We start from the raw sequence: 24,923 nt of genomic DNA on the forward strand, positions 1-24,923 counted from the left end.
AAATAGTTTTTAACTAAATAATAAATGTTAGCTAAAACTTAATGTTTAACTGGTTAAAACTAAGTTAAAACTAGTTAACTAAGACTTACTGTTTAACTTGATCTTTCACAGACCAAAAAAAGAATAGAAAAAAAATAAATAAATAAAAAAAAAAAAATTAAAAAAAAATGCATTTTAATAAAATTTATTAAACTTAACAAAAGAAAAACAAACATATCTTTTTTAATTTGAATTTTTTTTATTTAAATTTTTCGTTTTAAATCACATTTACCAAGAGAAAGTGAAAAGCATGAAATTATTACAAAAATACAAAACTTACCAAATCTTCAGTAGTGCAACTGATCACAGATTTCGCTCGAACAATTTTTATAAAATGTGAAGGAAGAGCATCAACTAAATTGTTGTTACCATTAGTGTTGAGAGTGATGTGAAAACCTCTGGTATTGTTATAACTTGGTGTTAGCATAAGACCTGTTGATGTAGCTTCTTGGTGAATCATTTCTAATCATTTTTTAAATATAATTTATCACTTAACAAGCATAATGAATAAAATTTGTACGCAGTATCTTATAAATTTATTAGCATAAATATTATTTACTGTAATGTAATTATAATGTACAATAAATAATATTTATGAAATAATCGAATAAAAGCTAGTGATAGTGTTTCAATAAAAATACTCATCTTGGGTAGATGCTAATTGCACCCAGCTATTGTCTTGTTGGAAGTGACCAGTGCCTGGCCCTGTCCAAATGTGAGGTTTTCATAACCCCGGCCTCAATTGAAAAAAAATTCTAGCAGGGGTTATTACTCAGGACTAGGACACTTAAACACATTATGTTTGTAAATTCACATTATGTTTGTAAATACATATATATATATATATATATATATATATATATATATATATATATATATATATATATATATATATATATATATATATATATATGTATTTACAAACATAATGGAATTTCAATCCAAGATAAAATATTCATTTCATTTATAGGGCTTGTCAAGATTTAGGCAACCCCAGACATAACTCTGTCCCTGGCTATGGTTTACCAAACCAGGCTCTGGCCGCGATCAAATATCAGTTCTGGTCATTACTACTGTCTTGTAAAAGACCTTCTTAGCTAAAGATTTAATGGGTAAGCAAAATAAATCTATTGACCAGACTTGCACCCCTTTATTTATTAGGTTGTGTAAATGTAAACCTGTTGTGTAAATGTAAACCTGTGTTACATTGTTTCCTGCCTAGAGTGATAAATGCTGGATCTTCTTGACTATACTCATGGGTTTTTGCTTGTGCCTCCTTGATAGTGGGTATTCTTACTATTATCTCCTAATGAGGAGGATACTACATTAAAACTCAGTTTAATGGTTCTAAGACTAGTTGATAGTAAGGTTTCTGGATCTCTATGAAGGCTCTCAGAGAGACTGATTCCACCAACAACTGGAAAATATCAGAGCATTAACAGCACCATGTTGCGCAGAGTATCCCTGTTAATGCTTTTGGTGAGCATTGTCAAGGCCATATAAGAAACCTTTCATTAGGACTATGGGTTATTTAGCAAGACTTAGAGACAACTGTATAGCTCATACTTGGGGTACCATGCTCATTCTATGATTGAATCAAGTTTTTTTATTTGAAAAAAACTTAAGCTAAAGACCACAACAACATAAAAAACCATCGTCACCACTTGTTTTAATCTATCTTTCACTAATGTTTGTGGTCTTCCAAGTAACTTTTCATTAGTTGAATCTTACATCTTGCAAAATTTATCAGATTTACTTGTTCTTTGTGAGAATAATTTGTGGCTGTTTGTGTTTGTTAATTTGTGGCATCTTTGTATCAATAGCTATTATCCTTTGTTTCACAAAGACTCCAATAGTCACAAATTTGGCCATGACATACTTATGCATCAATTCGCATATACTTAGGACATATACTAAAATCAGGAATCCTCTGAACATTCTTTTATGTGGTTCTCTTCTTTTCTGTGCTTTTATCTTCTTTTTTATTCAATCATTTTTCTCTTAGATCTTTATTGTCCTCCTACTTCTCAAGGGTGCACTCTTTTAGATATAAATTTGGATCAAGTTAACAAAGCCCTTTCTCTTTATCCCCCGGCAAAAATTGTTGTATTAGTGATTTTATTGCACATCAAACCAAACGGCTCAGCTGTAACACCCTTCTGACTGGCAGTAAAGCTCATAACTTCTGTATTTCTCAATTTTTTACTCAGATAGTTGACTTTGTGACTTATTTTATACTCCTTGATTTGTGTCTTGTCTCTGAACTTGTCTCAAATCTAGGCAGGTATGAAAGCTTTTATTTCTTCTTGTTTTGAGACAAGCTTTTTGAGACATTCTACTTTACATTTTTGAGACATTCTAAATTACATTTTTGAGACATTTATTTCTTCTTGTTTTGAGACAAGCTTTTTGAGACATTCTACTTTATGGTTTACTTCTTCTTGAGCAGTTGCTATTATTAATTGTAATCATTTTTTTACAAGAAAAATTATAAACTTTTTTTCACAAGTTGTCCAATTCTTCTGAGAAATGGACATCTTTTTATTATTAACAGAACTAAATATTAAAAAGGAGAATGGTAACCATTCTGATGCTTTATCAATACTCCCAGTTTTTCTTATCTTAGAAGTTCTAAGTGTTTTTCAGAACTCTTATCAATTTTCTCTAAACTATTTATAAGTGTTTGGCTAAATCTTGTTTTCCTGCCAGCTGGAAAAAAACATGGTCCCAATTTTTAAAAGCTCTGGAGAACACTCTGGCCACTGTAACTATCATCCAATCAGTCTTCTCTCTATTATTAGCAAGGTCTTTAAGTCTTTATTCAACAAAATTCTAAGATCTCATCTTTAGTCTAATAAAATACTCTTTGACAATCAATACAGATTTTATTCTTCTCATTTAATGACTGACTTGGTGTAACTGTTGTAATTAAAGGATTCTATTGTGAATTAGTTGGGGATGGCAAGGCAAGGGCTATTGCTCTTGACATATCAAAAGCTTTTGATAAAGTTTGGCATGCAATATTTTTAGGATTATTAAATCTTTTCTTTCTAACTGCAGTATTAGTCATCCCTAAAGGCCGACAATCTTCTTTATTTCCAGTAACTTCTGGGGTACCTCAAGGTTCTATCCTTGGTCCTGTTTTGTTTTTATCTACATTAATGATCTTCCCGACAATGTTACATCTAAAGTAGCTCTTTTTGCTGACAATTCAACTTTATACTCCTGTCTTCACAAAAAGCCTTCACTTTTTGATTGCGTAGAAAAGGCAGCCAATTTTAAATCTGATCTCTCTTCTGTAAGAGGCTTGCAGCATCTTGTTAACATTGACTCCAACAAAACTCATTTATATACTGCAAACAACTATTGCAATGTTGTTGAAATTTCTATATTGATGAATAACAACTCTCTCACCAACTTTCTCACCAACCCTCTCATTTGTTCTTCTATTTTATGTCTTCTTGGACTATCATTCACTACTGACTTCTCATGAAAACCAAATATGCATTCTATTGCAAAGTTAGCATTTGCTTAGAATGCTTCTATTTATCGTGCTTGCCATTTTCTTACTCCCAATTCCATTACTCTATCTCAACCCATCTCTTATTTGTCCCTGTATGGAATACTATTGCCATAATAGGGTTAATTCTTCTAATGATGCTCTTTCCCTTCTAGAAAAGGTCCAAAAACACAAAACAAATGCAGTTGGACCTACTCTATCTCCTTGGCTTGAGCCTTCTAGAAAAGGTCCAAAAACACAAAACAAATGTAGTTGGACCTACTCTATCTCCTTGTCCAATCGTCATAAGGTTGCTCCTTTTTCTACAAATTGCTGTCTAATCATTATAAGGTTGCTGCTCAAACAAGCTGTCATCTCTAGTACCATCAACCCAAAGTCATTTTGGTTTGAGAATTTTATCATTCAGCAAGTCACATCTTTTCACTGTATCTGTCCTTTTATGATCTAAAAACCTTTAATCGCCTAGTTTCTTTTCCTGCACATCAATGCTTAGGAACTCTATCCCATCTTTACATTTTCCTGACACATACAACCTACAAGTTTTTGTTTTCTAGTAACTCCCAACCTAATAGTGGTTGCTTGCAGCCTTGTTGGTAGTGAATTTTTTTTTTTTAAACATCTTTACTTCCAACAAGGCTGCAAGCAACCACTACTAGAGTTGGAAATTACTAGAAGAGAAAAGATCAAGTTTATAGAGCAAGATAACCATTGACAGACGACTTAAGGAAGCGAATTCAAAAGAACTGATGTTCGAGGAAAAAAACTGGATGAATAAGAATTTTTAGAGCACTTAGGAACAGTCACAGTAAAAGGATGAAACTTAAAAGAAAGCAAGTAACACCAGAATGAATTTTGTAGATGGCACAAGAGACGCTAGCTCTTTAGTGTAGTGCCTATTATAGTAATTATAGAAAACAGAAAGAGAAGCAACATTATGACAATGTGATAATGGTTGGAGGTAGGCTGCAAGAGCAGGTCCACTATGTTTACAATGCGTTTTCAGTATTCCATACAAGGATTTTGAGATTTATTGAGATACTATATATAATATATAGAATCTATTGTAGCGAAAGTGATAGTGGTAAGCACAATAAAGAGATGCAACCTTAGCAGATTCTAGATGACTTTTAAAAAAGAGAGGGCATCATTAGAAGATCTGCCCCAGATATGGCAACAGTATTCCATACAAGGCCAAATTTGAGATTTATTGAGATAGAGAATAGAATCCGAAGTAAGAAAGTATCAAGCTCGATAAAGTGGGGCAACCTTAGCAGATGTTAATTTTGCAATCTATTTGATATATGGTTTCCAAGAAAGATCAGAAGTAAGAGTTAATCTTAGAAGATGAAGGGTAGATGACTCATTGAGTACATTACCATTCATAAATAAAGGAAGATTTAGGTTATTGCGATAACAATTAGCTGAAAGTTTTTTTATCTGAGTTAAAGATCACAAGCAACTGTGAGCCCCATGCTGCAACAAAAGTGAGATCTGCTGAGATCTGATGTTGAGATATTAGTATACAAACAAAAAAACAAAACAAAAACAATAAAAAGCAATGGAAAAAATATATAAAGAACTTAATGCAATAGAAATGTATTATTTATTTTACCTGTTATATCATCAACTACCTCACAGTGAGTGCGACGTGCAACATCTAACAAACCTGTCAAAAAACCAAGATATTTTAGTTACACAATAGAACTAGTCCATCAGTGGGCCCTAAATAAACCCGCTGTAGATTTTAGAGATAAAGTTAAATAATCCCACTGTGAATTTTCTCAATTTAATATTTAACATATATATATTTTAACATGGACAATACTGAGATAAAAAAAAGGTGACTTACATTATTTGCTTAATAAAATTGATAATAAAAAGCATATCAAGAGGGAATTAAATTAAAAACTCACCATTGACGTTTGGCTAAAACATAAATGCAAAAACTACATTTAATATTATAATTGATTATTAATAAGCTTTTTTTTAAATAATAAAAAGCAAATGCGCTAAAAGAGAAGCAAAACAGATATAAAAAAATTTATATTGGCAAGTCAACCTTAACAGCAAACAGTTTTTGTGTGCGCATGTTAAGAGCACCTTTTTGGTAACGACTTTCATCATGAATGACAGTTTTGATTTGCTCCAAAAGATTTACAAATCGAGAATCATCTAATGACTAAGGTTAAAAAAAGTTGCGCTTTAAAAATTAAAAAAAAAAAAAAATTAAAAAGTTAAATACAAAAAATCCATCATCATTTGCTAACATTATCAAACAATCATTAAGCTAATCATTGTAATGTACTAACCATTATAAACTTATTGAATGTTAATTAAATATCATAAGTCAACCAATCATTTATTATGTGTTAATTAAATATCAATTAAAAGTCAACCAATCATTTTACAGTCATTATCAGCCAATCATATATTTATTCAAATTGTTCTTTTTACCTGATAATATGCTTTAAATAAACTATTTTGGCCATCAGCTAATGCATTTTGTAGTATTTGAACAAGTTCTATAGTGTGTTTTAAAAAAATTATTTCTGCTATTTTTCTTTCAAATACTTTTATGCCTTCTTTCTTTGGAATTTGAACAGTAGATGATATCAAATGATCAACATCAAGAAACTTGCCAATTACTAAAAAACAATACTCCTATTAACATACTGATAAAAAAAATTTAAAAAGATTTCTTTTTTTTATATTATGTTAGAAAAATTAATATTATCAATATTTTCATATTGTGCTAGAAAAATTTGCAACAAGAAAAAATTTCAACATATTTACAACCACTTTTAATTATTGTTATATAACTGTTACTTAAATTCCTGTAATAATTATTAAAAAATTTTTTTTTACTTCATTTATATCAATTTCAAGTTAGTGTCAAGTTATTAGCTTGCAAATTAAATTACTTTCAAGAAATTTAATTTACAAGATAGTAAATTAATTATTTAATTAGTTACTAGCTTGTAAATTAACTTCTTAAAAACTTACTAGCTTGTAAATTAAGAAAAAGTTCTTCTTTCTCTACAAGTTCCTCAATACAATCGAATCTTGTTTGTATCGTTTGAAGATCTACAGATGAGTAAAGATAAATTGTAAACACTGTTATATGTTATACTATATAGTTATGTTAGTGAATCTATTTAAACTGTGATGAAGTTGTTCATTCTTCTGTTTTTATTTTAAAAAACTACAAAATATTAATTTAATTTAAATATTATTTTCGTTTTTCCTTTTTTCTAACATGACTTTTTTGATACTTTAAATATAAAAACATACCTAAATTTTATTTTAATTTCTTTTTAATAAACTCCTTTACACAGAGTCCATTTTTATAGATGCACCTATCTGCAATCCAGAGGTCTTGAAATTTAAAAAAAAATTATATTTAAAAGCTTTGAAAATATACTTATTTCCTTTAGATAAATTAAATAAATATGAATGAAATAAATGTTTTGTAAAAACTAATTATTCTACAATGATCATAATGGTGATACACAAATTAACTATTTTCAATAGTTAATTTGTGTATCACCATTTCTATTTTTGACTTCTAACAATTAGATCTCTAATTTTAATACATTTCAATATTTTTTATTTTTCATTTTATGATACTCAATCTTTTATTATGAATACTGTTGCTACATCTGGATATATATATATATATATATATATATATATATATATATATATATATATATATATATATATATATATATATATATATATATATATATATATACAGTTATATATGTATATGTATATATGAATATATATATAACAGCTGTATCTTTGGCCATATGATACAGCTATTATATATAAATGCTATCATTTAATTAACTCAAGTTTTTATTTGATTTTTAACTTATTATTTTTTGTAACTTATATTTATATCGTACATATTTTACATATAATCTGCTTTAAAAATTTTTGTAGGATTTATAGTAAAAATATTTTTCAATAAAATATTCAACAACAATTAATTCTTACCACAAGGAGGTTGCAAAATGTTTGACCTCAACAAGCGAGCTAAAAATGAAAACACCAATTACATTTTCATTACATGTATTTCACACAAAATCAACAATAAATAATAATATTTCAAAAGTTTGTTAGTTTAGTTTTAAATAAAAACTTGAAAAAAAAAGTTGTTTTAATTTTAAAAAAATTTAACAAATTAAATATCTAACTCAATAAAAATACTAGAAATTCTTCTTTATCTTTTCCTATCTTTTTTTTCTAACATATGTTTTCCTCTTTTTTTAAAAAAATATAATATGCTTTAGTGTTTCAACCATAAATTTATGCACCACTGAATTATTAGATACTGCCGGTTACTTAGTTATTGCTTGTTACTGTTGCCATTGTTTAAACATAAATCATTTAATAGTAATGATCAAAATTAAACCACATAATTTATATGTTTGATTGGCAAACTGGTATCTTTGTTACTGAGTTGATTGTCAAACTAGTTTACTTACTAGTAAGCCTATTGTTTGCATATAATAAGTTGAACACTTATTATTATTGAATAATGCCACAAATGTCAAAAATATTTACAAGCCATTTATTAGGTGCAACAAAAAATCTATTTTGTTAGAAAAGTTGCTTTACTTTTTTTGCAGAAAAAATTTAAAGATCTAGTTTCAAAATCTAATTTCAAATATTTTTTACTTTTAAAAGTTTTACATTTTACTTTTTGACTTTTCCATATAAAAAATCTCAATCCATAAGGAGATTTATAATCACTATAAAGTATGAAATTCGGAGCTACAATTATTTGTTAAAAATATGAATATTGCATTTAATAAAAACTTTAAAACAATTAAGAATGCTTGAATAATTAGTTAATGTAATATTATTAATTATTTTGCTATTTAGTAATTATAATGGTTGAAGGTTGGCTGCAAGAGCAGGTCCAATTATGTTTACAATGCGTTTTTGTACCTTGTCTATAAGAGAAAGGGCATCATTCGAAGATCTGCTCCAGATATGGCAACAGTCTTCCATACAATGGCTTCTTATCAAGACAAGATTAAATGGCAGTATTGTCAGTCACCTTAGATGTAAGGTGGCTGACAATACTGCTAAGTATTTAAGGGTAGAACCTTGAGAAACTCCTAAAGTTATAGGAAATGAAGAGTGCTGTCCATCTAGGACAACTTTTATAATACTATTGGTAAGAAAAAATTCAATAGTCTTAAAGATGTTAGCTGATACACCATAAGAAGAGAGGTTATGGAGATTGACCAGCATGCTAAACTTTATCAAAGACTTTAAAAATGTCGAGAGCAATAGCCTTAACCTCTTAACATCTATCTAATGCATGATAAAAGCTATCTGTTATTACCCTTAGCAAATCAGCAGTAAAACAAGAATCTCAAAATCCGTATTGATGATAAGAAACTCATTTATTAGATTCAAGATTCAAGATTAATTGTTTGTTAACTAAAGACTCAAAAAATTTGTATATGATAGGAAGAAGACTAATGGGACAATAGTTAGACGAGTTGAATTGCTCTCCAGAATTATCCATAATAAAACTAAAATTTTCTTAAAATTTTACATAATGTTTTAGTGTTTGTAACATTATTTTTAACATTATATGTTTTAATGTTTGTAACATTATTTTTAACATTATATGTTTTAATATTTGTAATATTATTTTTAACATTATATGTTTTAATGTTTGTAACATTATTTTTAACATTATATGTTTTAATGTTTGTAACGTTATTTTTAACATTATATGTTTTAATGTTTGTAACATTATTTTTAACATTGTATGTTTTAATGTTTGTAACATTATTTTTAACATTATATGTTTTAATGTTTGTAACATTATTTTTAACATTGTATGTTTTAATGTTTGTAACATTACTTTTAACATTATATGTTTTAATGTTTGTAACATTATTTTTAACATTATGTTTTAATGTTTGTAACATTATTTTTAAAATTATATGTTTTAATGTTTGTAACATTATTTTTAACAATTCATTTAATTCAAACCATTCTAACTATTAATAACAAATATATTAATTAACAAATCTTATCCATGATTTCATTTTTTCATTTGTATAAAAAAATAATATTTGTACTGATGGTACACATATTTCCCATTCTTTTTTAAATGCACAAAACACCTAATATAAAATGAAACAAGAAAAAAAAGTAAAGTTTTTTAAAAGATTTTTAAATCATTTAAAATTTTGAATTCAGAACTAGATAAAAAAATTTTTTTCAAATAAATTCTAATGCTGGGCATTATGCAGATTTATGTTAATAAAAAAAAAGTTTAAAAAACCTAATTGTCAATAAATTATTAAAAACAAAGTTGGTAAAAAAAAATGACAATATAAGAAACTTCATCATTTAACTTAAAATGATGCAAAACAAAATTGTACCTCCCCCAGCTGTTTTTGTATAATTCAGTACTCCATACAAAGATTGCTTGCTTTTTGGATTTCTTAAGTTGTGAACTAGTTCCAGATGACGTGCAGCAGTCATGTCTAAATTTCAACCATTATTGAAACTTAAATTCTTTGGTATTTATAAAAACTTTCAAGTAATCAACTCTCCTGCAACTTTGTCCAAAAATTAAAAAAAATGCTTTCTCTCTTTCTGTGTAAAAAACTTTATAAGTAAAGTAGAAATGTGCAAGATATATAAAAAAAAATAGGTTCGTAAGAAATTTAAAAAATTAAATTAAAACACCATTAATTTTAATTTACATTAGTTAAATAGAACTGCTTATTTTCTGAAAAAACAAAACTTTAAGATTTTTTTTCCTGCAAGTAAAAAATTATTAAAATACTACTAGAATACACTTGGCATTACAATAAAATTACTTTGCATTATAATTTATTATTAGGAGCAATAATAATTAAATAATAACATAAACAATTAGGATTTTACCTAATAGTAAATCTTACCTATAAGTGCTGTTTTTTCACCTCCTTTGTAAGTAATTTTTAAGGAAGCAGGAGCAAAAACCACATTTTGAATGAACTCAACATATTTTAAGAGTGCCTAAATATAAAAGTAAAACATAACAATAAATATTTCTTTTAATTCTAATTATTATGATTGACTTAATAGATATGCAACTGTTATTTATCTATTTAAATAAATCTACCAAATAACATAACTTGGTGATAATTATGTTAAACAACACAAGTAACAGCTGCTGTTGTTAATAACTTACTGCTGCTGTTGCTAATAACTTACTGTTGCTGTTAATAACTTACTGAATCGCAAATAACTTACTGCTGTTGTTGCTAAACAACACAAATAACTTACTTCTGCTGTTGCTAAACAACACAAATAACTAACCACTGTTGTAGCTACACAACACAAATAACTTACTGCTGCTGTTGCTAAACAACACAAATAACTTACTTCTGCTGTTGCTAAACAACACAAATAACTTACTACTGTTGTTGCTACACAACAAAAATAACTTACTGCTGTTGTTGCTACACAACACAAATAACTTACTGCTGCTGTTGCTAAACAATAATACCTAAAGCAATTCATAAAAAACTTTAACATAAAACCATACAAAAAATATTATAAAAAAAAAATAACATAAAACCAAACATAAACTGAAAAAAAAGTCGAAATACTTTGACTGAACATCCATTTCAACAGTATTAAATTCTGGTACACAAAGCTGCCTAATGTACTGGAGACCTAAACATTTAACACAATTTTATAATATTATTATACATAAACTGTATGTATGTATATATGTATGTATGTATGTATGTATGTATGTATGTATGTATGTATGTATGTATGTATGTATGTATGTATGTATGTATGCAGTGAAGGACCCAGAGTTTATTTTGGAATACCGCTTTTTTTTTTGGCAATATTGGGTGAGGGAGGGGGGGTGAGTTTACCCTCCCCCTAGTTAAAACCGGTGTTGCAACAGTAATTTTTTATCATCATTTTCAGTAATTTTTTATTAACATTAACACAATATTCACATTAACAGTAATTTTTTATCATCATTTTTTCAACCATCATTTGTGTTTATCTTGTTTAGTTTTATCCTAAGATAAGGAGTTGATTTAAAGGCATTTTTTTGAATACATGAATTTAGCGGTGGACAATGTTACTTTAGTTACGATAAGAAAACTATTTTACTTAAGACTTTAATAAATGCTTTTGTTGCTATTAGTAAATAATTATTGAAAATTGTTCAAATTCTTAAACATTTATTAAATATATTTTAGTAAATATAGTTTTAGTAGTTAATAATGTTTTAAATAATTAGTAATTAAATGTTTAAATACTTAAAACAATTTTTAATCAATATTTACATTACATAATATATTTACATTACATAATATATTTACATATATATATCATTACATAAGATATTTACATTACATAATATATTTACATATATTAAATCGTGTTATATCAGCAAAATTAACAAAATAGTTTTACAACTTGTATTCAAATAACAATTCGAATAAAAAACATTCGCATTTAATAAATGTATTTAGTATTATTTTATTTTTAATTTTTGATTTAGACATAAGCAAATCTGTTCATTTAACTTTTACTAAAGGTTAATAATTTTTAAAGTGATTTTAAGGCACCTTTCAAATTAAAATAATTAAAGAAGAGATAATTACAGTAAACAAAAGTTTAAAAATGTTACATTTTTTTGATTAAAAAGTATATTAAATTTTAAAAAATATATCACGTTTTTTTAATCATTAAACATAATTTAAAAAATTATGTTTAATTAATAACATTTACTAAAGGTTATTTTAAACAGATCTTAATAAAACTTTTATTTAGTTATTGTAATCGTTTTTTTTACTATTTTAAAAGTCAAAAAGAATATAAAAATTTTTCTGAAAAAATTTACGTTTCATTTTTTTGTTTTCCTCATGTAAATTCAAATAGCAAGCTAAAGATCAAAAGTTCATTTATTCAAAAATTAAATATGCGTGAAAGTTATTAAGACTAAAATTTTTTACTTTTGTTCATTATTATCAAAAGCAGTTTACTATTAATTGCCAAAAAAACAAAAGTTAACTTTCCTCTGAATGGATATTTTAAAATCGTTCTATCGTTCAAAAAACCAAATTTTTTTATACATTCCATTCCTAAAAAATTTTGCTACAAGTTTTTTAAATTAAGTTTCGTAACAACATACATTTTTTAAAACTAACATTCAGTTAGTAACCCAAGGATAGTTACGTCGCTACGTAAAAAAACAATTTATCTTTAATTCATTTTATTGTCCTGAAGAAAAAATGAGGTAGCTAAAATAAACTGAAAAATAATTATTTACTACTGCATTTAAAACTGTAATTTCTTTTTTCTATTTTTAAAAAAAAAGCAAAAGAAAAATTAAAAAATAAAAAATTTTGGGCCCATATTTTTGGGCGCCTATACCGCACCAGCGGTACTAAAACATGTCTGGGTTCGTCCCTGGTATGTATGTATGTATATATGTATGTATGTATGTATGTATGTATGTATGTATGTATGTATGTATGTATGTATGTATGTATGTATTTATGTATGTATGTATGTATGTATGTATGTATGTATGTATGTATGTATGTATGTATGTATGTATGTATGTATAAATGCATGTAGGAATTGTAATTTTTCTAGTAGATTGGGTCTCTGTGATATCTGAAATATTTTTTTTCTTCCACAGCTCTAATGACCCATTAAGTGAAGAAACTTTGAAATTTACTTTTTCAAAAATTCTGTTGCTCTTCCACAAGCGCAATAAGTTGGTGCTCTTTATCATCTTGCCTGAGATTCTTCACATAGTTGGCCATCATTGCAATTCCACTTCTGCAATATAAATTGCAGAAAGTGGAATTAAAATGATGGCCAACTGCATAAATTCTGCAGGAAAGAGAAGATTTATAATAAAGAGGCTGACTTTGTGTTAGCACTCATTGTATTCTTATTCATCTAATGCTAGAAAAGAGCCATGTGAAATCTTTTTTATAGTGTGAGATAAAACAGTATTCCTGCTCTAACTTTAATAGTGTGAGATAAAACAGTATTCCTGCTCTAACTTTAATAGTGTGAGATAAAACAGTATTCCTGCTCTAACTTTAATAGTTAGAGCAGAAATACCATTTCTTTATAAAAATCAGAAGTGTAAAATTTAGAAAAACTGTATTAAGAATATTGTAACTGGTGTTTGAACAGAAACATATATGCATTCTAAAAAAAGAATGGCTAGTCAACAAACTTTGTAGAAGAAAAAGGTTTATAGAAAACAAATCCATTTGGTTGTTTCTTTCCAAGTAGAACCACTTTCAGTTTGTATTAAAGTTTCATATAGTCACTTCTTGGTTACTTTTCTTGAATGGTTGTTGATTACTGACAAAACTGCTGACATAATTCTTTTTCCGTATCAACTAAAGGTCTTAAACTTGGTGCAAAGACTTTTTGACTTGTGTTGTCAAATTTGATATATTATGTTGTAGACACTTTTAAAATCAGGAAATGTATCTTTTCCAAAAAAGAGTCTCCAAGACTTCCTTTATGATATTCTCGTTAAAACAATATCTACAAACAAAACAAAATTTTTTTTAGACACTTTTTGGTGTATGTAGCATGTCTGTCATAAGCAGTGTATCCAAAGCAGCTGTTGCTTGTGCTGTGACAGTTTTTGTGACAGTTGTATCCAAGCAACAGCAATGTTTTGTTCAAGATTCCATTGCTGCAAAAGAATAATGTATTTTTTGTTTCTTTCTGATTCGGGAATCTTTTTTTACACAAGGCATTCCTTATAGAAATGCACAATTTTGTTGCAAGCATTCTTGCAACAAAGCTTTGCATTTTCAACAATCTATGACATACCAGAAGTTAGGCCTTGACATAACTTCCAGTATCTCATAAATGGTTTTTGCTTCATCCACTTCTATAGCAATTGTTGAGATTGAAATGTTCCTGACTGGATAAAAGAAACCACAAATTTGTAATTCTCAAAAGTAAACCTTGATATGTAGGAAGACTCTTTTCTAATAATTTTTCAACTGATTGTCTAATAAGCCAATTAATTGCTTTTAAATAGCTTATATATGTGCATTTTAAAGGTTTCAGAAGGTTTAAAAAGGTTGAATAACCCACCAGAAAATTCTGATAGTTTCTACAAGTTTCCAGAATGTGGATGGTTCAGAAAGATACTAGAACATTCTGGAGGACACTTGAATTTTCTGAAAGCTTCTAGAACACTATAAAAAGTTACAATTAATAAATCAGTTCTTTAGAAAATTATTTTAGTAAAACAAATTAAAAACATTTTTTTTCTATTTGTGAAACAATACAGTTTCAATGAGGTGCAGTGTTCCACAATGTTTGTGAAGTGTTCCACAATATTTGTGCAGTGTTCCACAATGCTTGTAAAGTGTTCTAAAATGTTTTGTGCAGTGTTCCACAAAGCTTGTGAAGTGTTCCTGCAGTGTTCCCCAATGTTTGATGCTAAAACCAATACTGTTTACCTTTTTTATTAATGATGTGCCAGATTTATCTTCACTAGCTGAGCAATGAAGTTAAATTTAGACAAATGGTATGATAACTGATATGGTAATACTAAACCAATGCTCAAGCTCAATTTTTAAACGCAAAACCAAACCAAGCTCAATTTTTAATTATACATACACTCTCTGTTAGTTTTATAAATAGGTGTACCAGCTAAAGTATCATAAACATAAATTTGGTCATTAAAGATCTGGAAACATTTGGATATTTAGTTTGAGATCATTTTAATATTCAATTAGAAGACTAAAAATTAATTAGTATAAAAAACAAATATCTTTTAATTACCATTTTGATGAACTTTTTAGTTCTAAAATAACTTAACAAAAAAAAGAGTAAAAATTAGCTGCTAAGACGCATTTAATAGCCATGGTAACCATGGGTATACATATGCATGATACTGCTGATACTCAAAATTGAAATTAAATAAATTTATAATGTAAAATGTATAAATTAAAAAAATATATATTTTTCTTAAAAAACTATTTTCACCTTTGCTTTCGTTAAAATATTTTCTTTGAACAGTAGTCAGTGTAACATATGGGAATTGTTCACTTATTACTTGAAAAAGCTGTGTCATTTTGCCATTTTCATAGGAAGTGTTTGGCATTATAATCTAATAAAAAATAAAAAATTAATTATTATTATTACTTTTAATTATTAGGAAATAATAATTTACCATTTTTAAAATTTGGTGGTGGTGCCCAAAGAGACCTCCAGGTTTTATGTTTTGTTAAAGAGACTTCCAGGTTTGTATTGTGTCACATGAAAACTTTTTTTATTCAAGAGTATTTGTCTTGTAACAATGATTTTTTTAAAATCCAAACAAAGTGCTAAGTCAAATTGGGATAAAAGGGTAAAATGGAGCCCATTTAAGCATTTTTTATGTATGTTGCTTAAAAAAAATGTTTAATAGAGTATTTGTTATATAAAAATAAAAAACTGCAATGAGATCTTGGATAGATAGAAAAGAGTCTCTTAATACACCTTTATATCTCAACTTAGGTCTAAAGTCTAAGTTTTCTCAACTTAGACATATAGTTCAGTGTATAAAAGACTTTAAAATAGAAAAAGATTCTTGTCAAACTCTTGGCACTGAGCATAAGTTAGCATTTACTAAATTAAAAAACTTCCTCCGGTCTACCCAAGATTTCATTTAAGTTTTCTAAACAGTTTACAGTCGGTTTGCTGAACAGTATGAAGACTTCATTATAAATTTAAACCTACATGGAATAGATTTAAACATATAGAAAAGTATACTCAACACTGAGAGAGACTCTATAGTTACTTTTAATGAAGTTTTTAGCGTTTTCTTTTACGTGCTGTTCTAGAGCAGGCTAAAAAATTATTTGATTTTTGTTGGATTAAGTACTATATATACATAAGATTGTAAATATTTTTGTTGTTTTAAACTTTGTTTAAAATAATTGAAATTTAATTTATGTTCTTTTTTTTGTAATGAGTATTTAAAATGCTTAAATAGGCTTCAGCCCCCTCAATTTTGCCCTTTGCCCTTTTGGTGACTCTTTTTTTTTTCCAATTTTATAAACACTTTTCAATTTTTATAGAACAAATGCCCTTTCTTAAAAAAATGAAATATATTTTTTTAAGATGATGTGTTAGTATTAGGCAAATATAACAAAATTTTGGAGAAATAACTTTACAAGGCTAATGGTTTGTTTAATAACTTTGGTGATGAATAATTTTAATTTAAAAATAAAATAATAGTTATATAAAGTTTTAATATCATTGTAACAATAAATACAACATTCTTCTATATTTAATATTTTTTAATATTAAACATTTATATATTCATGCTTTTAAGAGAGAGAGAGAGAGAGAGAGAGAGAGAGAGAGAGAGAGAAAGAAAGAAAGAAAGAAAGAAAGAAAGAAAGAAAGAAAGAAAGAGAGAGTGAGAGAGACAATCCTATAATGTTCCTCACATATAAACATAAATTGTGTTATATTTTAAACTGTCTAAACATAAAAAAAATTAATTACAAACTTCAAAATTTTAAATTTTTTCAAAATTTACCCGGTTAAACTTACCTCAACTGGTTGAATTATTTGTAGTTTACACAATATTTTAACATATGTAGGACCGTCTGAAAACTAAATAGTACTATAATATCTACCATCAATAATAAACAAATACTGTATATTATACTAATTAACAAATATCAACAAAAAATATCTTACATTATTCAAAAAAATAAATTAAACTTTTGGAGTCAAAATAAAGTTATTTAAACAGTACCTGTGAAATAATCAGTTCTGCCCCCTTAAGATCAATGCAAGCCATGCCTATCTCTCCCTTTGCCATACCACGACCTTCAACAATGGCTTAAAAAAAATTAACAGTGTAAAAAATTTCTTCTAAAACAAATAAGATCCTTTCAAAAAATATTGTAAGAAAGTCAATAATAAAGATGTATTCTTTATCCATAGTTTTTTTCAATGTATATAAACTTACATTATAGCTTTTAAACAATTGAAAAGCATAATGTTCAAACTATACAAATTCTATGTATGAAAAAAAAAATCATCGAAGGAAAAATAATCAAAGGAAAAGCTGTACACAAAGATACACATTTAGTTATACAATTAACAAAAGTATTTTTATTATTTTTTCATTTTGTAGCAAATGTAAAAATAAAATCCTACCTACAACATTGCTGGTTTGAGCATTATTTCCTAATGGTGTTCTAGAAGCAGGTGTTTTTGGAGTGTGCTTTGAACCATTTGAGCTGCTCTCTTGAAAAGGAGTTTGTAGAGAGCTAAAAAAATTTAGATTCAAAAAGATTAAAAAATTTAATAAAAAAAAATTAACAAAGATTTAAAGTTATATACAGGAGCATGTAATTTTAAATTTTTGTATGAAATAAACATAACGCTAAGTAAGTTGTACACTAAGTAAACATTTTGTACAAGGTGCACATTTTTAAAATGTGTTCTTAAACACATCACATTTACTGTATTATAGTCAAACTTAAAAGTTATAATTATTTTATTAGAAATTTAACTTAATATGATTTTCTCATTTTGTGTTCATATTTTCACCTTTAACACTGGACCATGTCTTTTGAGTTAACATTAACCAGATATACAAATTTTTGTTATGTCCTAATTTTCTATAACTATATAGTCTTTTACAAAAACATACTTACACCTATGATAAAAGCTTCAGGTAAAACGTGGAATATAATATCTATAATATTTAGACTTCAAATGAAATGCATATATTACAAATCAATTTCAATATAAAAAAATATTGTGCTCAAAATTTTGAGCTTGTAGAAAAAAATATTGTGCTCAAAATTCTGAGCTTGTAAAAAAAAAAAATTATTGTCAGCAGTTGAAATTGTAAATCACTTACGTTATTTTGTTTGAAGTTGCTAATGCATGCACAAAAAGCTTACCTTGCCAGACCCCAGGATCTAATGTCATTATTGAAGGTCCCATTGAAGCAATTACAATTGCAGTATTTAACAGCCACCAATTTCACCATCTTCCAAACTCGATTTACATTCATTCAGCTTTCACACAACAAAAATATTCAGTCAATCTATGCAATCACAGGTATCATTGCTTTTAGAGAGGGTAAGGAAATGGCACAAAATGCACTAGGCACTAGTTCAACAACAATAAGTGTATAAACTTTCAGGAAACAAAAAAAGAGCAATACACAGTGTATTAAAGGGACCAATATTACAGCCAAATGTCCAGATAGCTGAAAATCTGGAACACAACACCTCACAAGCTGTGTCTAGACTGTTGGAAGAAACTTAGATTTTGCACTTCTAAAGCTAACAAGGGAATCATCCCAAATGAAGTGAAATTAAATTTAACTAAAGATGCTGAGGCCAGCAGACTGTTAAAATTGAGCTCAATTGAGCATTTAAATCAAAAAATGATGGTCAATGTAAAGCGACAGAAATAAACCATCACATATTTACCCATGATGGATGTGTCACAACTCAATCGCTTGTTCACCCTGCAATTCAGCTGCTCGTAACCACTAATAAATCAGACTACAACACATTTGGTATCCCATTTTCTCTCATTATACCAAAATATCTACAAGTCATTACAGATACCAGCCCACAGCCTTGCTTATGGTCAAGGAAAGGGTTTGACAGTACAAGTTTTAATACAAACAATTTAATACCTGTGAAATGTAGCATGTCAGCAGCCAACAAAACCCAATTTCATATCGAAGGTACAATTCTTTTATGTCTTGAAGAACAACAACCTAAGAGCAACAAAGTTGAACGTGCAGTAGTAGTCTACATAAGTTCAAGTGCAAACCGATTCTACTTATCTAAGGAAGCAACAAACCAATAGGATATCATCTCTAAAGACTTTCCAGAGATAGGCAGTGCCCTCCATGGAGCTATTAACTTAGGCCCCACAGATTAAAGGGACCAAAACATCCAGTGAAAATAATACCATACATGTGTGCAATTGCCCCAAAAGAAGTCTCCCACCAGGTGCACCCATTAAACTTCCATTTGATTGCTCTCCTTAAAACAACGAACAGATAAGCTTGGCTTCTAGAAAGATACTCTGCCTCAATGTTCAACACATGCTAAACCAGATTTTACCTGATATGGAGGGGCCTCCAGTTATTATTTTAATCCAAGACAATGTCAAACCAGTTGCTGCATTTACTCCAGTCACCATACCAACCCATTGGTAAGACCAGGTGGAAAAGAATTTAATTTATGATGAATCTCTAGGAGTTATTGAAAAGGTACCTTAGAAAAACCTAAGAACCTACGACATGGTGTCACAGGATGGTCACGGAATAGTGGGCCTCATCACACTGTTGATATATCTCCATTGAACAAATACGGCTACAGAGAAACTCATTCAGTCCCAAGAAATTCATAGAAAACTGTAACCGACGCATGGAACGGTTATCATTGCAGTTGGATACGCATTGAAGATAGGCATCATACCATCTTCATTTCCTCTTTTGGACGCTATAGATACATCTAAGCTCCTAAGTTTTGTATCCAGCGGGGATGGCTACAACAGACATTTTGACAAAATTGAGGCAAACTTCAGTGACAAGCAAAGATGCATAGATAACACCCCCCACTACGATGAACTAATTAAACATTGGTGGCAAACAATTAAATTCATTGAGCTCATTAGTAAAGCTGGAATCATTTTAAATCCACAAAAATTCTAATTTGCTAAAGGAATAGTAGACTTTGGAAGTTTTAGAATATCTGAAAATGGAGTTAAACCACTGCCTAAATTATTGACGCTATTAGATCACTCTCAACACCATCCTCAATAACAGACATAGGATCTTGGTTCGGCTTAGTGAACCAAGTATCACATTATGCCAACTTTGATAAATTCAGAATTCTCCTCAGTCCTAAATCAAAATTCTGTTGGTTTGATGAACTAAACACTTCATTTATTGTGTTGAAGGAAAAGATCATCAATACAATTAATTTGGGGTCCAACTATTTAACATTATCATGAAGACCTGTTTAAGATGGGATTGGTCAAAATCGGGGATAGGGTATTACCGAAGCCAAAAACATTGTGAATGTAAATCGGACTCCCCAGATTACTGTATAGATGGATGGAAAATAACTCTTGCAGGGTCCAGATTCTTGACATCTGCCAAACAACAATACACACCAGTTGAGGGCAAAATGCTAGGAGTGGCATGGAGCCTGGAGCAGACTAAATATTTCACACAAAGGTGTGATAACCTTTTGGTTGTAACTGACCATAAACAGTTTGTCAAACTATTAGGAGATAGGACCCTAGATAAAATTGCTAACACACGACTTTTCCAACTAAAACAGAGAGCCTTGCCATGGAAATTTATCATTCAACATCATTGAGGAAAAACAAACCTGGCAGCAGACGCTATTTCTCGTTATCCTGCAGAAAACACGAAGAAATTTGTTAATTTAGCTATCTGCAATCAATGAACTGATTTTGACATGGAATCACTTATTATAGCCTCTCTATGAAATGACAGATAAAATGATTGCATTGACATGGGAAAGTGTAAGAGCAGAGAGAGAAAAGGATACTAATTTTAAAGCTTTATTCTTAGCAATTAGAAAATGGCTTCCCAAAAGATAAAAATAGTTTCATACAAAACCTTTTAGCATTCTGGGAATACTGCAATGACTTGATGGTGTCCATTGGGGTTGAAATAGACAATGACAGAATTGTAATCCCACCTACTTTAAGGAATGAGATATTGGATGTACTGCACTTAGCCCGCCAAGAAGTATCAGGAATGACAGCCAGAGCTCAAGCTCCTGTTTTCTGGCCGGGTATCACTTACAGCATACAAAGTAAGTACGATAACTGTTGCAGCTGTAACAGAAACGTACCTTCTAATGCATGATTACCACCCATCCAACCTTGCATCCCAGTGATGTAATTTGAATGCATATTTGCTGATTATTGTGAATTCTGTGGCTAGAATTATCTGGTCATTAGAGACTTTCTAGATGGACCGAAGCCTACAGAACAAAATCAGGAACATCAGAAATAAACGCATAAGGTCTTATCATGTGCTTACATAAACTATTTACAACAATTGGATCAATCAACAATGATCCTCAATTTACTGCTGGAGAAACAAAAAAGTTTCTACAACAATGAATATAACTCATCACATTTCATCAGCCCACCACCCACAATCTAATGGAAGAACTGAACTTGCAGTTAAATCAACAAATCACCTCGAAAATAATGTGGGACCAAATGAGGATCTCAATAATAACACTTTTATGAGGGCAATGCTCACAATAAGAAATACCAGACCCTACTTGTCAGTTGTCCCTTGCTCAGGTTTTATTTAGCTATTCCATTTGTGACACTATGCCCAGGATAAAAACCAGAACACTTATGCTTGATAATGACTAATTCTTAAAAACATGGAGACATGCATGGTCTGCGAAAGAAGAAGCATTACAATAATATGCAAAGACCCTTTAGATGACTTTAAGAAATGAACCTGAAAATTATGTTTATATTCATTGACACTTAAAAGCATTTCATGTTACATTTGCTTTTATAGTTGTCGTTTTTGTTTATTGTTATTCTATTTACAGAAATATTGTTTAAGATATATAATATGATCTGGAGCAACAACTAACTTTTGTTTAGAGCTATGAAAATCATAACAAGTAATGACCTCTAATCACTTTTTATTTGAAACTAAATCAACATATTTCATTCAATACAGACCATTTTGTGTAAAGATATTACTAGCCTAAGGGTAGTTTTATGTAAAAGTAGGACAAAAAATTAATATTTTTCAGTCACTCCTCCTCCGATTTTTTTTTTAAATTGGTATTGGACCATTTTTGAGGTTACTGAATCTAAAAATAAAACTTTTCTTTTCTAAATATAAAAATTTTCATTAATTTCTGACCATAGTATAAAACTTATATAAGCATAATAAATACTATTGAAACTATGATAAAACATCTGTTAATAAATGTGCATTAGACCACAAGCCACACTAGAGTTAAATTGTGTTCTGTAACAAATTCCTCTGTGAAATTGATCTGTGTTCTGTAACAAATTCCGACCCACCCTTTTATAAAGAAACCTCCCCCTCCCTGTTTATTAGATCTGGACTGAAATTCTCACCCTTCCTTTTATTCCTACCCAGACTACTTTTTGAATTCTGTGGCGGACTATTTTGAATTTCGTGGCTGGAACTATCAAGAGTATATGCAAGAGTAATCTAAAAATAGTTTTATGATGGCAGTTGTGATATACAAAAAGTAGCTTTTTTAACTTCATTAAATTTTGATTAATTTAGATTAAGTTTATTAATCTAAAATTAATTTTTAGAAGTTTAAATTTCAGATTAAATAACTATTGAGTCTTATTTAGAAATTTAGTTTCTTAATTATGGAACAGTCAACACAGTGTTCTATTGGAACTAAACTAAAAAATGAATACCATCTGACATTCATACACACATCTGCTTGAAATTGAATCATTTAAATATATTCCTGAACATGAAAGAAAACATCAATGTGGCAACCCTCGGAATTAAGAAAAATGAGGTCGGCAATAATTTGCTAACCTCAGTCTTTTAGAGGTCAGCAAAAAAAAACTGATACAAAGGAGTTACCATAAAACATAAAAACGAGGTTGGAAATTTTTTGCCAACCTCAAACACTTTAAGGTTGGCAGTTAGGTCGGCATTGCCGAATGCCAACTTTAATTACAAGGGCTGATGTGGAGAATTAGGCAAATAAAAATCAATGCAAAATTAACAACTTGTCTCCATCATAAACATGTTTATATGAAGCACTACACAACTAAATTAACTGGTAGTTGTTGATTCTAGAACAAACTTTCTTAGGTTGGATAAAAAGAAGTTTTATCCAACCTGAGCAGATGTTTTACTAGCAGAAAAAACTAAAGTATAAATAAAGAGATAAATATTTATTCTTAAGATGATTATTGCTAAAACATTATTAATTACATGTCATTTACAATGTAATAATTACATGTCGTTTACAATAGTTATGCATAATACATAATTTTTGAAAAAATGATCAGAAGTTACCATCAATTGATTCAAATGGTTTCAAGAACAAAGCTCAGTGATGATTAGATAGCAAATGAGATTGATGCTGCATAACATTGAGATAAGAAATATTAAAGGTGATACTCTCTTATGAAAAAAAAAAAGTGTATAATAGAAAGTAAAAACTAAGTAGAAAAAAAAACATAGGATAAATTTAGCCATTTGTTAGTTGTAAGCCATTTGTGTGTGTTGGCCAATTATGAGCAAAAAATAAAAAAACGTAACTAAAATATTATGAAAACTCTGAAGAGTAAAGAGTAAAAGTAAGAACAAGCAAAAAAATAAAAAGTAACTTGATAGTGTTGATAGCTCTGGGGTGTAGTTATTTTATTTATTGGGCTTTAGTTATTGGTAGAGTTATTGTTAAATTTTTAAACAGTTTTAAAGCTGTTTAAACATTTTTAATTATTTTTTAAAACTGTTTATTAATGTATAAAATATCTTTATCCCTGGTAGTACTGCGTTAAACTTTTTTAGCAGCAGGAAATATCTATCAAAGTTTGTATCATTGGGTTAAGAACAGTATGTAACAAGATTAATGAATAACATGTATTGGTTTCCTTATAATAAAAAAAAAGAATTCAAATTCAGAGATGATTACCATATTCCTGAAGATTTCTTGGTAATTTTTTTACCGTCATGATCCCAACTCAAATGAGGTGTTTCTAAATTAAATGCTAAAAAAAAGGCGGTTAATAAAAAAAACTTTAAAATTTTATAAAACTTAAAAATTTTTCAAAAAAAAATAAATTAAAACCAATACAAAAATACAATAAATTCTTACAATATTTTGCACTTCTATCTAGACTGGTACTATTTGATGATGTAGTATAGAAATCAGAACTTATCTTCTGGCGTTTTGATGTTGAGTTAGCAACTGAAAAATTACTATTTGTAAAGATTGATGACATTATTATAAAATTTTCTCTGAAAAGAAAAGTTATACTATACAAGGTTAAACTTATCATATTACTATCATTCTATAAAAACTTCAAATATCTTAAAATATATATTGTTATAAAACTAATATACAACCTATTAGTTTATATGGTGTACCACAGCATGCCTTTAATAAACTTTACCTTTATGAAAATAAACTTTACATTTATGAAAATTTAAAATAAAAACCTAAATTAATGTACTAAATGCAGAGTACACCAGCCATTATTATAACCTAATGCATCTTTTTATTTATTGGAATGACACTCTACAGAT

The 24,923-nt window shown here is 28.5% G+C and overlaps 1 protein-coding gene across 4 annotated transcripts in view; it reads right to left on the minus strand.

Moving 5' to 3' along the window:
* Positions 1-24,649, minus strand: part of LOC100208154 (mutS protein homolog 4) — a 43,263-nt gene extending 18,614 nt beyond the window's left edge. For 3 of the 4 annotated variants that reach the window (XM_065790608.1, XM_065790609.1, XM_065790607.1), the window contains exons 1-18: positions 24,493-24,649; positions 24,310-24,385; positions 17,774-17,886; positions 17,367-17,452; positions 17,159-17,221; positions 15,602-15,725; positions 11,200-11,266; positions 11,072-11,096; positions 10,507-10,603; positions 9,979-10,083; positions 7,562-7,600; positions 6,563-6,643; positions 6,014-6,204; positions 5,619-5,738; positions 5,473-5,485; positions 5,172-5,225; positions 320-501; positions 90-102 (exon numbers count right to left, since the gene is read on the minus strand). In XM_065790608.1, coding sequence (XP_065646680.1) covers positions 90-102; positions 320-501; positions 5,172-5,225; positions 5,473-5,485; positions 5,619-5,738; positions 6,014-6,204; positions 6,563-6,643; positions 7,562-7,600; positions 9,979-10,083; positions 10,507-10,603; positions 11,072-11,096; positions 11,200-11,266; positions 15,602-15,725; positions 17,159-17,221; positions 17,367-17,452; positions 17,774-17,886; positions 24,310-24,385; positions 24,493-24,619 — 1,576 coding nt within the window. In that variant the 5' untranslated portion in view covers positions 24,620-24,649. Of the gene's footprint in view, positions 1-89; positions 103-319; positions 502-5,171; positions 5,226-5,472; positions 5,486-5,618; positions 5,739-6,013; positions 6,205-6,562; positions 6,644-7,561; positions 7,601-9,978; positions 10,084-10,506; positions 10,604-11,071; positions 11,097-11,199; positions 11,267-15,601; positions 15,726-17,158; positions 17,222-17,366; positions 17,453-17,773; positions 17,887-24,309; positions 24,386-24,492 lie in introns of those variants that run through there. The other variant, XM_065790610.1, reaches the window with a different exon arrangement.
* Positions 24,650-24,923: the final 274 nt, after the last annotated feature.

Source organism: Hydra vulgaris, chromosome 02, assembly GCF_038396675.1.
Source record: "Hydra vulgaris chromosome 02, alternate assembly HydraT2T_AEP".
In the NCBI taxonomy this organism is placed as follows: domain Eukaryota; kingdom Metazoa; phylum Cnidaria; class Hydrozoa; order Anthoathecata; family Hydridae; genus Hydra; species Hydra vulgaris.